General features: G+C 35.8%; 1 protein-coding gene across 2 annotated transcripts; it reads left to right on the top strand.

Annotated features, from left to right (window-relative positions):
- Positions 1-1630: 1630 nt before the first annotated feature.
- Positions 1631-16105, top strand: LOC110449357 (collectin-12-like). Of its 2 annotated transcripts, none has more exons than XM_021496177.1 (3): positions 1631-1811; positions 14041-14211; positions 15711-16105. In XM_021496177.1, the coding sequence occupies exons 1-3, from the start codon at positions 1646-1648 to the stop codon at positions 15935-15937; spliced, it is 564 nt and encodes a 187-aa protein (XP_021351852.1). In that variant the 5' UTR covers positions 1631-1645; the 3' UTR covers positions 15938-16105. The 2 variants fall into 2 exon arrangements, with proteins under 2 accessions (XP_021351852.1, XP_021351851.1); XM_021496176.1 differs by lacking the exon at positions 1631-1811 and adding an exon at positions 10177-10695.
- Positions 16106-16910: the final 805 nt, after the last annotated feature.

The raw sequence follows: 16910 nt of genomic DNA, 5'->3' as shown, positions 1-16910 counted from the left end.
AAACGGCCCAGGTGTTACTATAATTTGCACTACGATATTGAATGCCCGATACGCAATACGGAAATGACGACACGGTGTACATGCACATTTCGATCAAGATAATTGAGTCCGAGCTGTACTTTTTCCGGAAGTACGTCACGAAAATGGACGCTGATGACGATGTGTGGAGCCACCTTAAACAAATCTTGGAAAAAAACGATTATGTTTAACAATTTTTAATTTGTTTGTAATAGATTTCGAAATCATTCTATACGAAGACTAACACTGTTTTATACAAACAAATACCTGTACAATGTATTTTGAAAGGCTAACCTTTGTTTCACATAACAGTGTTGACATTCCCAAGACAGATCTGTCGGAACTGTTTTTGAGTTGCATTAGTATTAACACTGCAAATATTTAACACTGAATTTGACATGAATGTTCAATACCTTCGTCAAGAGCTCCTTGAAATGAAAGTTTTTTTGTACAAACAAAACTCTCTTTGAAGGATCTACACCAGTTGCCTTCGACATCGCAGATCGAAATAACGCAATTAAGCACACCGTCTGTAATTTTTGTTATGTTCTAGTTCGCTCCTCCTACACGAACATAAATTATTTATCATATAAACTCAAACTAATTACTGGGAGTTCGTCCGCCTAGCTAAACGAGGACGTAAATTTATTCACTTTATTCAATATTAAATCGAAATTTCAAACAGCGAGTCTCGAACTTTATATTCCTCTCTGTCTTCATCTCCATCTGGTTTTGAACTGTTAAGAACATCCATGTTTTGCTCGACCATTACAGATTCTGCAATCACAAAATGAAAGACACAGAAACATGGATTTCCGAAAAGGGGCGGTTGGGTGGGAAAGTCCGTATTGTTCCATTGCTAGGCATACACAGACACCTGTACGTGTCATTACTGTCCTAAACTCACCTAACGCACGTGCCTGTAATGCTGCAGGTGCTGCGCTCGGACCCGGGCTTTTGCATACACTCATTAACATCACTATGATAAATGTATGTATGTGCTTTACACTTCATTGATGTATTTACATGCCTGTTATTAACCCACCATAATTCACTAGACACGCAATTACAGGGAAACAAAGATGCCTAATATTAGAATTTGTTTACTCTGTGCAACCAATAAACTGAAATAATGAGTAATAAATAATATCGTTATTATCTCCCTGGTCCAACCCAAAATTATAGATTTTCTGACAATATCTACTTTGTTATTCCTTTTACATGAAATTGTTTATAATAGTAGGCAAATCGTACACATATCAAGGATTCAGGTGGTGTAGGATATCCAGGGGACACATGCCACTGCATCATCGTTTTGTTTAAAAGTCTTCATCGGACTAGGATATTCATCTTAGATAAGTAGATACGTACATAGTCATCTAGTTTGGTCAAAACGCCTGAACAGCCTCGGACATTTAGCAGAGGTATATACTTTACGTGTAAAGTAACTATGTCTGCCGCAGGTAAATGTTACGGGAATAGCTTCACATCTTTAGCAATCGCCATTTTGATTATTTTCCAAAATAATTTGTGTCCTGTTGATGCCGATTCAATGAAAATGGCAACATTCACATCAATGAAGTCTGTTACCAACAGAAGAATTGATACAGATTTAGTCGTAGAAAAAATGAACTATCGGAAACTTAACTGTATGTCGGATTGCCTGACTGATGTCAACTGCGAATCGGTTGGTTACCATAGTGACCAGAAGAGATGTCGGCTGTACAGAGTTCTCATTTCCGGTTCCGGTGGTGTCACTGAAAATGGATGGGAATATTTTTCAATTCGGGAAGGTAAGATACTTTATAAATTAAAGTACAGATTTTACCCTATAGGAGATAGGAACATTTTACTCAAGGGTGTCAAAAAGGGAATATTTCTGCATTCTTCGAATTCAATGATAGGCTCACTTTGATCCATTTTTCTGTCGGAGACGTTGGTAAAATTCAACACTCACACTACAATAACATGTATAGTACATGTTCTAGACAGTGTGTTGCTAACAGTGAAATATATTTGGATGTTGTATTGTCCTCGCAACAGCCAAGGTCATATGAGGACCGGTGCTTTGGGAGACACCGCCTGAAATAGAAAGTCATTAAAGAAAAGAAAGAAGACAGGAAAGAAGATAAAGCTGCACTGGGGGCAGCAGATCAATTTTGGTCTCTTCAAGGTCCCCTTCGTTGAAAACACAGAGGAAAAACTGCAGGGTACCCTACATTAGTTGCCTTTTACGATACACATGCAGTGGGATATATCAGACCAATTCTTTCCCCGAACCTGTACGGGTTTATTTAGAGAGAGCAAGTATGGTAAGATAAGGGTACTCGCTATCATGATTGCCTCAAAGAATGTCATCCCGACACTCGAGATAACTCAGAAAAGTCCTGTAAAATATATATATTTTGTTAATTTTCCACCTAAAATATATCTATTTAGAGTATAGATATTTTGTATTGAGTAGCAAATATCAAGCTTATTTGCAGATTTTTATTTTCCTTTTGAGCAACATATGTTAAAATGACATGCCGTTTTTGGCCATCCGTGATTAGGGCAAAATCTCATTACAGCGAACATACGTAAAACAGCATATATATAGTAGTGGAATGTGAAGGGCGGAATTAACACTGGACAAACAATGATTTTATTATCGAAGGGCAAAAGTTGGACTGGATACATCTATATTGTATTGCCAGATATTGGAAAAGACTTGTATCAAAACTGTGTAAACCCTTGTAATATTTCAGTTTTGACTTTCACATAACTTACAAAATTTAGCCCTGTGGCATACCTGTCAGAACTACATGTAACGGAACGAAAAAGATAGAATTACATGTGTAGAATTTGGTTATTGATAGAGTATGCCAAAACTGAATGACAATGCACAATACAGCTCCTTTGGCCTTCAAGGACACATTGGTGATGTTAGGGACAAAAATGCCTAATTGGACAGAACTACTGTAGAAACCAAAGGGAGATGCTAAAGCTCTCTTAATTATGTAAATTTCAAAAAATTAGAGGAGGAATGTTGAACATTTCAAATTACGAATGGATAACGTATTTATGTTAGACCTATGTACCTTCTCAAAAGAGATAAAGGTGGTCATTAAAGGCTACGCTAAAACGTTAATATCAGGACATCGACCAGCAGATTCTATCACCCTGTTTCCTGAAAGATGAATGTGAGACACATATGCATGTGACTGCAACTTTAAAGTTTGGTATATGATACTGATACAATCCAATTTATCGGTGATGATAAGCGCCAAAGGTAAAAAACTTAATTTGTCTTAACTGACGTAAGCAATTTTATCTAAATAGATGAAAAAGAACCACATTAAACTTAAAGCACATCCTGTACTGAAAAGCATGTCGTTTCTATATATTTAAGGTTGTGTTACGTATTATTTTATTTGTAAGGATTTTGTTTTCGCATTAACCTGTACATGTACGTGTGTATATAGGATCGCTGTGACAAACTATTTACAAAATATTTAAGTATGGCCCTCATGAAATGAATATGTGCATATCTATCCCATGAAACGTAAATTCTTGTTCATACCTACACTTTATTAGTCCCCTACCGGTGAAATCGGGGGGACTATAGTTTTCCCCTCCGTCTGTCCGTCCGTCCGTCCGTCCGTCTGTGTGTCCGTCCGTCTGTGTGTCTGTCCGTCTGTCCGAAGAGGTTTGTCAGCACTCTAGAGCCTTCATTCTTTCATGGAGTTTAATCAAACTTTACAAACATGTAAAGAATTAAAATATCTTCAACAAGTTCGAGTTCAAGGTCATCGGATCAAGGTCAAGGTCATTATTACTATAAATGGAAAAACTTTGTCAGCACTTTAGCGTCTTTATTCTTTCTTGGTTTTTAATCAAACTTCACACAGTCATAAAGAATTAAAATATCTTCGACAAGTTGGAGTTGGACAGGTTCGAGTTTTAAGGTCAAATGGTCAAGGTCACAGTTACTATAAATAGAAAATTTTATTTAACATTCTTCCTTGCCTGTTTATCAAACTTCACACACTTGTAAAGATACCTTTACAATCAACAAATAAGATTTCTTAGTATTTTTATTCCCTTCCCGGTGAAACTGGGTGGGGGTGGCAGGGAGGGAGAGGAAAACAAGAATACCTAAAGTTTTCCTCGCTGTCTGTCCGAAGAAGTTTGTCAGCACTCTTGCGCCTTCATTCTTTCCTAGTTTTTAATGAAACTTCACATTATTGTAAATAATTTAAATATCTTGGACAATTTCAAGGTAATCGGGGCAAGACAAGGTCACCATTACTATTTTAGAAAAACTTTGTCAGCACTCTAGTGCCTCATTCTTTCATGGATTTTAGCCAAAGTTCACATTATTGTAAAATATTTCAATATATTGGACAAGTTCAAGTTTCAAGGTCCTCGGATCTAGGTTGAGGTCCCTGTTGCATCTTAATAGATTGCGGGGGCCGGTAGGGGACATGCATTGCTTCAGCAATACTCAGTATGCTTGTTTATTGTCCATTCTTGTTAAAGCCGTGGCAAATTGATTGATTAATTGTTGACGCTATTTCTTTTTATTGTATGTTGAGGCCATTTTAGCATACTAATATTTAAACGATTTGTCTGTTGGTGCTGAGGCTGTGTTGTCTTTGTTGACACTGTGGTATAGTTTATATTAAGATGCTTAAATTGTGGTTTCTCTTTGTTATTCTTTTATTTATATCCTGAACATTTTGTATATGTTTCGCCCAAGTGAGAAAGGCCGGGACATACCAAAGTCCTTAAAAATGGTAGTTGTTATTCCTTTCTTAACGTTCAGCATTTAGGGAAATGGTAACAACTGGTTCACCCATTGTCAGTATAATGTGACCGTGCTGGATGCTATGCTGGGTGCCTGCGGTGTGGTATTTCAGTGAGATAGCACTATAAAGTCGGCATCAGATCCGCGCTATCACAAGGAAGCAATCACACCAACATACACTGTCTCCTTCCTACACTCACGCAATCACGCATACACTACACACATGGAGGCACGTCCTTAAATTACCTTTGCTGTTGATATGACGTTAAACAGAATTAAACCAAACCAAACTAATGTTATATATGTATTTTTTCTTTATTAACTGACGCTATTGTATCTGATCTACTTAAATCTATTATATCTATATTTGATACATTTGTGTCACTACGGTGGCATGTTCTCTCCCTTTCTTTCGACGTTGTGTTACTATTTTGATCCTTATATCTTGACACTGTTCTACTAAACTGTACTCGTCCTTGTGTGTTGACGCTGAGGTATATTTATTTTGTAATAACATGTATCTTGTAATTGTACGTATCTTTTAACATCAGGATATTGCAAGGAGATATTCCATTCCTTTGTGTGATATGTTTTGGTTTTGTTTTATTTTGTTAAACGTCCTATAAACAGCTAAGGTCATTTAAGATAACGCGGATCTGATTCCGACTGTATAGTGCTACTTCACTGAAATACCAAGCGCAGCATTCCGCCCGGTTACATTAAACTGACAACGGGTTAACTAGTTGTTGCCATTTCCCTAAATGCTGAACAATAATCAGAGAATAACAACAACCGTTTTTAAAAAAAATTGGAATGTCCCGGCATGTGTACAGAACCCATGGCCTTCCTTACCTTGGCGAACGTTCAACATTAATTCCAAAAGCAAGGCGCTAGGTGAAAAAAGGTATTTATTGATTTTTCCAGTTGACCCTGTAATATATATTGCCTCGGCTGTTATTACCTTGTCATAATTAAGTATGTTAGTGCTGGTGCTGCAATATTGTGCGTTTTGTCCTGAAGTGTTGACACTGTAATGAATTTGTCGTCCTATTGTGTTTATACTATCAACTGCATTTCATTATTTCCTGATCCAATAGATTTCTGTCGGATGGAAAAATTCAATCACAACCGGATTGTTGACGTATGTTACGCCACGCCCCCTGGAACAGAAGCATGTGCTGAAGCTGCTACTGTATGTTCAAGCTTATCTGCGAGACTACTTACCGTAGACAGCCAGGCTAAACAATACTTGGCAATGGACTTGTGCGGTAAATACAGATTATAATTAACGGGATAAAAACTAGTTAATTTGTAGTTCTGCATGGATGCTATATGCTTTAGTTATAAACCGCTTCAGCTTATATTCTTGAGTAGTTTTAAAACAAAATATGGTTTAGTAGCCCAACGCTCCGAAGGGCATGCACGTGAGGCTTTGCCATGCCATTGGAAGTGCTGCTTATTCATAATAACTGGAAATGTGGCAATTTACTTGCATCGTTTTGCTATTATGACCAAAAAAAATTAAAACCCACTGCATTTAGTAAAAGTTAGGAATTAACCATATTTCGGATGGAGCAACATCTAACCAACGTGACCATACGTTGTATAAATGTTGCATGTTGCCTCCTGGAAGCAGAGGGCCAAAACACTATTGTAAAAATAAAAGTTAATCTTTAAATTTCTATTTCTTTAGTACAAGAGTAGGGATTATATTTACCAGATTTGGTCTTAAGCATCATTAGTCATAATATCGGAATTAGGAGTATATAACTGCTGTTCCTACAACGATCGAGATCCCCATAATATTATCACTTGTATGCGTTTCTTACATGAAGAGACGGACATTCAAATGCTACTAGCATTGCTCCTTTGCAAACAAAACCCCATAACCATATATACATGACCAATTGCTTGACATGAAAAGACGAATACATATATGTTACCATGACAGGCTAAAGGGTCTGGTCCTGCGAAAGAAAGCTAAGGTCATGACTTTTGACATGGTAATATTCGAGATCTTAAATGTATAACATATCTGCATTTGCTAAGCATTCGAAAATAAATGCATGCTACCATGATTGTCCCCATGCTTCTGTCATATCCTGGGGACAAAGTCCGTGGCCAAAACATGTTTGAGAACACAACCCTATTTGCAAATGAAGTAGTTTGGTCCTTTTAATCTTGAAATCACCTTTTTTTTATTGATTATGAAAAGAGCAAAACTTCTTTAAGCGGTGATATTTACAAAATAAAAAAACAAGTTACCTATACCGGTCATATATGCCTTTTGTCTCGTATTATACATGATATATTACACATAAAGGATGACGCGTTATGGGTCATTTTTGGCATCATATAAAGTAAATATTTCAATTTTTTTCGAACAATTTCTTCTGTTATACACATAATATTAATTAATTTGTGCTATCTTTCTTGGTGCATATGTTGTCCAATGCGCATGCGTAGATGCCCTACCATAGCAACAAAATTGCGTTGCTATGCAGAATAGCAAAAATACGGTGTTTTTGGACTGTAAGCATGCAGAAATGAAAGCCTCCTCATGTGACAAACAATACATCCTTTCTGGGAATAAACACTGGTATGACAATGTTTAAGCATGTCAAATAGTTATTTGTTTGTTGCATACGGGGGCTTCCAAAAAGTGAAGAGTGTTTTAGTTTCATTTCCTTCAAAATGCCACATAGCGCACAAAAGACGATATTCCCGCATTTTGTTAAAATAATGCGGGTTTATGTCTCTCTTTGTAATGCTATATCTCTTAAACCAATTGTCGAATGAAATTTGGAATTCAAAATTTGCGTACTTCATTTATTCCAGATAACGATTATAACAACTAGTTCTAAATCGCCAATGAGGCCGGAAATTATAATGTGGACTATTACTTGGATTTATTGTTTTAAAATACCCATCTTTCCATTATAAATTCATAACCAGCTTCAAACAATTTTATGAAATATACTTAAATCTACATTTGTATTATAAACCTCATTCATATTTCAAAAATGAATATATGTATACGAGAAAAAAACAAAAGGCTTCAAAAGTTTAATAATTCGCATGTTTTAATCTAAACCGTTCTGTGCACATGGGATGGTAGGGTGGCGCAGTGGATAGCACACTTGCCTTTCAACAAGACGGCCGGGTTTCGTTTCCCGATAGGACGTGAAAAAGAATGGGGTCACCTGCCCGATCAAGTCGGTTTTCTCCAGGTTCTCCGGTTTCCTCCCTTATTAAGAACCCCGCGCGCTAGCAATCCAGACAACAAGACTGATTGTTGTAAAATTTCCTGCTGACCAAATATAAATAACTAATGCTGTATATATGTGCAGACACTCTTGCTGGATATTTCATTCGATGTAGTTCATTCCAAATAATAAATTAAAAGAAAAAACTTACACATTTAAACACCTGTTATACCTGAATAATAGGATTCTTTTCTTTATCAGTGAGCAATAACATAGACGGGACGTGCCTTGACGCGTACCTGGACAGTAGCGGACATGCATGGAAACTTTGGAGTACTGGCATGGCACCTACGTACACGTATTGGGACTCTGATCAACCAGAATACAATGGCGATTGTATTGGCATTAAAGCCAAAAGCGGATGGCATTGGCATGATTATTCAAGTTCTACGAAGACTGGGATAATATGTGAAATCCGCCGTCCTTAAAACATAGCTATACTAAATATTCTCAAAAAGTATTTACTGTGTTTGGATTACTGGCGTAATGTTGTTTAGTATACAATTTTTACATTACTTTATATAGCATTGTTACTCCATTGGAGCTTTGTTATCCTAACGGCTACCGTCATACATCATATATTTCCTTCTTGCAGCATTTCGGGTGTAAATACAAGGATTGACACTTACTCTTACGACGTATACGCAGTATCAACGCAGCTGGCAAGGAATATTCTATGGAGCGCGTGAATGTGTACACTGATTAATGTGTTCTTTCTTCTGTTTAATATACTATTTCGTCTGATTCTCCTTTATATGCTGTTTTACATGATGATTACTTCGGTTCGGTAAAGTGAATTGATTTGAAGGTAGTCTCCCATGCTGATTTGTATGTTATTTTGATGCCGATTTGTAAACAAATTTGTATGTAGATGTCGTATGCTTATCAATATGTTTACATAGTGTTTGACGTGGTATTTCGCCTGCTGATTTGTGTGACCTTGATGTGACTGTTTGTTTATTGTGTATTGAAATTAAATTAACAATGAAGTGTTATTTTGGATATTTTGTATTAAACAAATCTTGGAAAAAATTGTGTTTAACAAATTTTAGTTTGTTTGTAACAGATTTCGAAATCATTCTATGCGAAGAATAATACTGTTTTATACAAACAAATACCTGTACAATGTATTTTGAAAGGCTACCCTTTGTTTCACATAACAGTGTTGATATTCCTAGGATAGATCCGCCGGAACTGTTTTTGAGTTGCATTAGTATTAAACATGCAAATATTTAACACTGAATTTGACATGAATGTTCAATACGTTCGTCAAGAGCTCCTTGAAATGAAAGTTTTTTTGTACAATTCTTTAAAAAAAAACTCTCTTTGAAGGATCTACACCAGTTGCCTTTGACATCGGAGGTCGAAATAACGCAATTAAGCACACCGTCTGTAACTTTTGTTATGTTCTAGTTCGCTCCTCTAAACGAACATAAATTATTTATCATATAAACTCAAACTCATTACTGGGAGTTCGTCCGCCTAGATAAACGAGGACGTAAATTTATTCACTTTATTCAATATTAAATCGAAATTTCAAACAGCGAGTCTCGAACTTTTGAACTGTTAAGATCATCCATATTGTGCTCGACCATTACAGATTCTGCAATCACAAAATGAAAGACACAGAAACATGCATTTCCGAAAAGGGGCGGGTGGGTGGGAAAGTCCGTATTGTTCCATTGCTAGGCATACACAGACACCTGTACGTGTCATCACTGTCCTAAACTCACCTATCGCACGTGCCTGTAATGCGGCACGTGCTGAACTCGGACCCGGGCGTTTCCATGCATTTATTAACATCACTATGATAAATGAATTTGTGTGCTTTATACTTCATTAATGTATTTACATGCCTGATATTAACACACCTTAATTCACTAGACACGCCAATTACATGGAAATAAAGATGACTAATATTAGAATTGGTTTACTCTGTGCAACCAATTAACTGAACAAATGAGTAATAATGAATATGGTAATTATCTTCCTGGTCCAATCCAAATTATAGATTTTCTGACAATATCTACTTTGATATTCCTTTTACATGAAATTGTTTATAAAAGACGGCAAATTTTACAAATATCAAGGATTCAGGTGGAGTAGGATATCTAGGGGACACATGCCACTACATCATCGTTTTGTTTAAAAGTCTTCATCGGACTAGGATATTCATCTTAGATAAGTAGATACGTACATAGTCATCTAGTTTGGTCAAAACGCCTGAACAGCCTCGGACATTTAGCAGAGGTATATACTTTACGTGTAAATTAACTATGTCTATAGCAGGTAAATGTTACGGGAATAGCTTCACATCTTTAGCAATCGCCATTCTGATTATTTTCCAAATTAATTTGTGTCCTGTTGATGCCGATTCAATGAAAATGGCAACATTCACATCATTGAAGTCTGTTATTGCCAACAGAAGAATTGACACAGACTTAGTCGTAGAAAAAATGAACTATCGGAAACTTAACTGTATGTCGGATTGCCTGACTGATGTAAACTGCGAATCGGTTGGTTACCATAGTAACCAGAAGAGATGTCGGCTGTACAGAGTTCTTATTTCCGGTTCCGATGGTGTCCCTGAAAATGGATGGAAATATTTTTCAATTCGGGAAGGTAAGATACGTTTTAAATTAATGTACAGATTTTACCCTATAGGAGATATGAACATTTTACTCAAGGGTGTCAAAAAGGGAATATTTCTGCATTCTTCGAATTTAATGATAGACTCACTTTGATACATGTTTCTGTCGGAGACGTTGGTAAAATTCAGCACTTACATGGCAACTACAATAACATGTGTAGTACATGTTCTAGACAGTGTGTTGCTAACAGTGAAATATATTTGCAAGTTGTATTGTCCTCGCAACAGTCAGTGCCATATGAGGACGGACTGGGAAGACACCGCCTGAAATAGAAAGTCATTAAAGAAAAAAAGGAAGACAGGAACGATACAGTTGCACTGGGGACAGCAGATCAATTATGGTCTCTTCAAGGCCCCTTAGTCGAAAACACAGAAGCAAAACTCCTAATTATGCAGGGTACCCTACATTAGTCGCCTTTAACGATACACATACAGTGGGATATATCAGACCAATTCTTTCGCCGAACCTGTACGGGTTTATTTAGAGAGAGCAAGTATGTTAAGATATGGGTATTCTCTATCATGATTGCCTCAAAGAATGTCGTTCATAAACTCGAGATAACTCAGAAAAGCCCAGTAAGATATATATATTTCGTTAATTTTCCACATAAATTATATCTTTTTTGTATTGCAATGCAAATATCAAGCTTATTTGCAGATTTTATTTTATTATTCCTGTTTAGCAACATATATTAAAATGGCATGTCGGTTTTGGACCTCCGTGATTAGGGCAAAATTATCATTACAGCGAACATACGTAAATCAACATACATATGGTAGTGTAATGTGAAGGGCGAAATTAACACTGGATAAACAATGATTTTATTGTCGAAGGGCAAAAGTTGGACTGTATACATCTATATTGTATTGCCAGATATTGGAAAAGACTTGTATCAAAACTGTGTAAACCCTTGTAATATTTCAGTTTTGACCTAACTTTAATGCTGTTTGACACCAACCGAATTCCATGTATCAGCATGCCAGCGAACATATTCAATAACTTTCACATAACTTACAAAATTTTGCCCGGGTCCATGCCTGTATGAATTACATGTAACGTAACGGAAAAGATAGAATTGCATCTATAGAATTTGGTTATTGATAGAGTATGCCAAAACTGAATGACAATGCACAATACAGCTCCTTTGGCCTTCAAGGACACATTGGTGATGTTAGGAACAAAAATGCCTAATTGGACAGAACTACTGTAGAAACCAAAGGGAGATGCTAAAGCTCTCTTAATTATGTAAATTTCAAAAAATTAGAGGAGGAATGTTGAACATTTCAAATTACGAATGGATAACGTATTTATGTTATGACCTCTGTACCCTCTCAGAAGAGATAGCAGTGGTCATTAAAGGTTGCGCCAAAACGTTGGTATCAGGACAGACTTTATCACCCTGTATCCTGAAAGATGGATGTGAGACACATATGCATGTGACTGCAACTTTAAAGTTTGGTATTTGATACTGATACAATAAGGCAAATTAAATAACACTACACCAAACAAATGTTCCGTTATTTGCCAAATTTATCGGTGATGATAAGCACCTTAAGGTAGAAATTTTAATTTGTCTTATCTGATGCGAGCAATTTTATTTGAATTGATGAAAAAGGACCACATTTAACTTAAAGCACATCCTGTACTGAAAAGCAGGTCTTTTCGAAATATGTAAGGTTGTGTAACGTATTATTTACTTGTAAGGATTTTTTTCGCATTAACATGTACGTATGTATATAGGGTCGCTGTGACAAAAATATTTACAAAATATTTAAGTATGGACCTTATGAAATGAATATGTGCATTATCTCATGAAACGTATTTTTTGTTTATACCTACACTTTATTTATTGTCAATTCTTGTTAACGCCGTGGTAAGTTTAATGATTAAATGTTGACGTTATTTTTTTATTGTATGTTGACGCCATTTTAGCATACTACTATTTAAACTATTTGTCTGTTGGTGCTGAGGCTGTGTTGTCTTTGTTGACGCTGTGGTATAGTTTGTATTAAGATGTTTAAGTTGTGGTATATCTTATATCCGGAACATGTTATATATGTTTCGCCCATGTGAGAAAGGCCGGGACATACCAAAGTCCTTAAAAATGGTAGTTGTTATTCCCTTCTTAACGTTCAGCATTTAGGGAAATGGTAACAAATGGTTCACCCATTGTCAGTATAATGTGACCGTATGGAATGCTATGCCTGCGGTGTGGTATTTCAGTGAGATAGCACTATAAAGTCGACATCATATCCCCGCTATCACATGGAGGCAAGCACACCAACATACATGATCTCCTTCCTACAATCACGCAAGCACGCATACACAACACACATAGAGGCACGTCCTTAAATGACCTTAGCTGTTGATTTGACGTTAAATAAAATTAAACCAAACCAACCAAATGCTGTATATGTATTTTTTCTCTGTTAACAGACGTTATTGTATCTGATCTACTTAAATCTATTATATCTATATTTAATTTATATGTCACTACGGCGGCATATTCTCTCCCTTTCTTTCGACGTTGTGTTACTATTTTGATCCTTATATCTTGACACTGTTCTACTAAACTTTACTCATCCTTGTGTGTTGACACTGAGGCATATTTAGTTTGTAACAATATGTATCTTTTAATTGTACGTATCTTGTAACTTCAGGATGTTGCAAGGAGATAATCCATTCCTTTGTGTGATATGATTTGGTTTTGTTCTATTTTGTTCAACGTCCTATTAACAGCTTAGGTCATTTAAGATGATGCCAACTGTATAGTGCTACTACACTGAAATACCAAGCTGAAGGCACCAAGCGCAGCATTCCGCCCGGTCACATTATACTGACAACGGGTTAACCAGCTGTTTCCATTCCCCTAAATTCTGAACTTTTAGCATGGAAAAACAACACTTCCGGACAACCTCATTTTCTTTTCCTTGTGTTTTTTTCAATGATCTTCTGTAAGTCGTTCCTTTGTCCATATTCTGACCAAGTTGTATCGATTTTGATATCCAGTTTTTGGTTTTGTTGTCACTCCGGTATTCTGTTGTTCGGTTGTTTTTGACGCTGTTATTTGATATGATAATTATGTTGATGCTGTGATTTGTTTGTCTCTGTATTATGAAGTCATTCTTTTTTTAGCTTTTGACAACTGAGGCTGTGGTAAGTTTTTCTTTACGAATAAATATATGTTGTTTTCGTGTATTGATACTGTGGTGTCCTTTTCTATTACATGTTTATGTGTTGAGTCTGTAGCATATGTTGTCCTGCTATTTCAATGCGCAGTGTACTTGTTGTTCTCTATGCATTTCTTCTTGAATAGATTTCTGCCCAACGGAAAATTTCACTCACAACCGGATTGCTGACGTGTGTTACGCCATTTCCCCGGAAAGAAAACCGTGTGGTGAAGCTGCCACTATTTGTTCCAGCTTGTCTGCTCGCCTATTGGTCGTGGATAGCCAGATGAAACAGGACTGGGCACGTGACTTATGTGGTAAGTAATTTATATTTTACATGTACGTTTTTGCGTCTTATGTAAAACAATTCAACGTAATTTATTAATTTTATATATTTATGTACATGTATAATAGTATGCAGTAGTCATATTTTAAATGTACCTATATACAAACTGGTTATGTGAATATTTCTATATTGTGTAATTTAACTACTCCTATATAATATGACGTAGTCCTATATAATATTAATTTAAAATTTCACCCAAACATATTTCAACATGACAAATCGCTACCACTCTTCCTTTTTATTTTTAAATTTCTTTCTTGTTTGGGCCATCGAAAGTCAAATATCAGTTTAGCATGAAAAATATTTCAAAGTTGTTTTGTTAAATTCATCATCTTTTAAGTTATATCATTACCCATATTAGTGAAAGATGACAAATATTTTACTTTTGTTTTTGTTTTGTTTTATTGATCTTATAACTCATATTAATGCTCTAAGTGACATGAATTACTATTAAAAATATTAATTTAAGCGAATATTTCTAAACGGTTTCATATTAAATGCAAACTATATTTCAATCCATAATTGCATTCTAGATATTTCTTTCCAGAATATCTTTATGTATTTATATTTTAAAATACCAAGGACAGTATAGTTATGATTGTATTTAAAAAGCAATGTATATGTTAATGATGTATATAATTATATATTCAAATCTCGTTAGTAAAACCTTGTGATTCAGCTCCAAGCAATCAATTTAAACGATTAGATACATAAAACATCAACCAATAGGTATTTCGTAAAATAAACAAGTATGTATGTACTGTATAGAGTTTTGAATGCGCGTATTGTATTTTCGAAATTTTGTCAGGAAAAACAGAAACGTCCACTTTGTCTGTAACATGCTCGTTAATGTGAGCTGATGACCTATATTGTTGTAATCCTCCCGTTCAGTTTCTGTATATAATTGGCTGATCATCGACACTCTGATATTTTAAATTCTCAAAGTAGACTACATAAGAATGTTTAAATCTGGTGACCGGGCGGAATGCTGTGTCAGGTAGCTCGGGCATGGTATTTCAGTAAGATAGCACTATAAAGTTGACATCAGATCCGCGCTATCACAAGATAGCAAATGCTCCAACATACCCAGTCTCCATCCAACATACACCCATACATACATACACAACTCACATGGAGGCACGTACTCATATAACCCTAGCTGTTTATAGGACGTTAAACCTTGTACAACCAACCAATATCTGGAAACTCTTGCTGCGTTGTTGATTCGCAGAGGAATGTTTCCGCAAGTCTGGTGCGCCTGTATATAGTTATTGCAGTTATGATTCACGATAATGATATTCGATGGGTATTTAATTTTTCGTTATCATTGATGACCGTGAATATAGCAGAATTAAATCCCAAAATATTTATAACAACCATAGAGTATTTCAAAAAGAGAGCAGAAAGGTTTATATGGGAATGTGTGTTTTTATTTGTTTATAATATATCCTCTGTTCATTTATTTATCAGTGAGACAAAACATCGAAGGGGTTCATTTTGATGTGTACTTCGAAAGAGAAGGATCTGCGTTGAAGCTCGGGAGCTCTGGCATGGACCTAACATACACGAACTGGGCCATAGGTCAACCGGACTATGGACAACCTTGTATTGGCATGGAAGCCTGGCATGAGTGGCGCTGGCATGATTATGTAAGAAGTTTGGAGGCTGGAATAATATGTGAAATACGCCGCCCTTGAAGTAAAGTTCAATCGAAAACTCCCATACGTAAGACACGATTATATAAAAAGCAAAAAAAAAAAAAAAAAAAAGAAGAAGAAGAGGTTTTTCGCATACAACATAGTGAATGTCGAGTTCTCATAAACTATCTATGTTAAACGGAAAAACACGTACATGTACCTAATAAAGTTCCATGTTTTATCAATACAAACTTCGTTTTGTTTTTATGTGTTGACTGCAATATTTTTTTATGCTGCCACGTCAATGTAATTTATTAAAATATATATAGGTTGTTGAACGTGCAACTACAAATGAACTTATTTATAATTGGACAATGCTGATCTAGGCGGTCATACCGCTTATAGCAATTAGCGATAGCACCACTGAATTCTTGTTGTGGTTTTATGTCGGTTAGAATTCCAACTTTGTGATTGAAAGCCGACGATTTCATTATCAACTTTACATAAAATACATCAATGAGCTATGCCCATCCTGTCTAAATACAACTGACTGGAAATACATGGAAATATTATATTACGGAATAATTCGGTATCTTATTTATTGTTTATTTAATAAACAAATAACATTTATCTTTCAACGTATATGCAAAAGGTTTCCCAAATAAAAAGTAATAATATAAAATTGTAGATTCAAGTTCCGGATGTCACTTCAAGCTTCCAGATTGCGTCAGCCCGTCACTGAAGATTACTTAGTTATGTCTAGGAGTTTGAAGGTCAGAGGTTAAAGGTTAAAAACTTAATCTGGTTGCAATAGGGGTTTGGTGTAGGTAGCTATACTGTTGTGGGTCATAGCACACTGATAACCGCATATACATATTGCGATTACCAACAGTTGAAGGCTTATTAATTCCGACATGCTCGTAAACATATAATGTGCTTGCGATTGTGGTAAACTCGATAAACCTTATAAAACATTTTATTTTACACCAATATAAACGCCTCTTCGATGACACGGAACGAGGTCGACTGGAAC

Source organism: Mizuhopecten yessoensis, unplaced genomic scaffold, assembly GCF_002113885.1.
Source record: "Mizuhopecten yessoensis strain PY_sf001 unplaced genomic scaffold, ASM211388v2 scaffold4583, whole genome shotgun sequence".
In the NCBI taxonomy this organism is placed as follows: Eukaryota; Metazoa; Mollusca; class Bivalvia; order Pectinida; family Pectinidae; genus Mizuhopecten; species Mizuhopecten yessoensis.
This window is presented reverse-complemented; position numbering and strand designations above follow the sequence as displayed.

Bases quoted from the DNA above. Each gene is read 5' to 3' on its own strand.
- LOC110449357 (XM_021496176.1), top strand. From the start codon at position 10,350: ATGTCTATAGCAGGTAAATGTTACGGGAATAGCTTCACATCTTTAGCA. The intron at 10,696-14,040 runs GTAAGATACGTT...CTTCTTGAATAG, and splicing joins ATATTTTTCAATTCGGGAAG to ATTTCTGCCCAACGGAAAAT. The intron at 14,212-15,710 runs GTAAGTAATTTA...TTTATTTATCAG, and splicing joins CTGGGCACGTGACTTATGTG to TGAGACAAAACATCGAAGGG.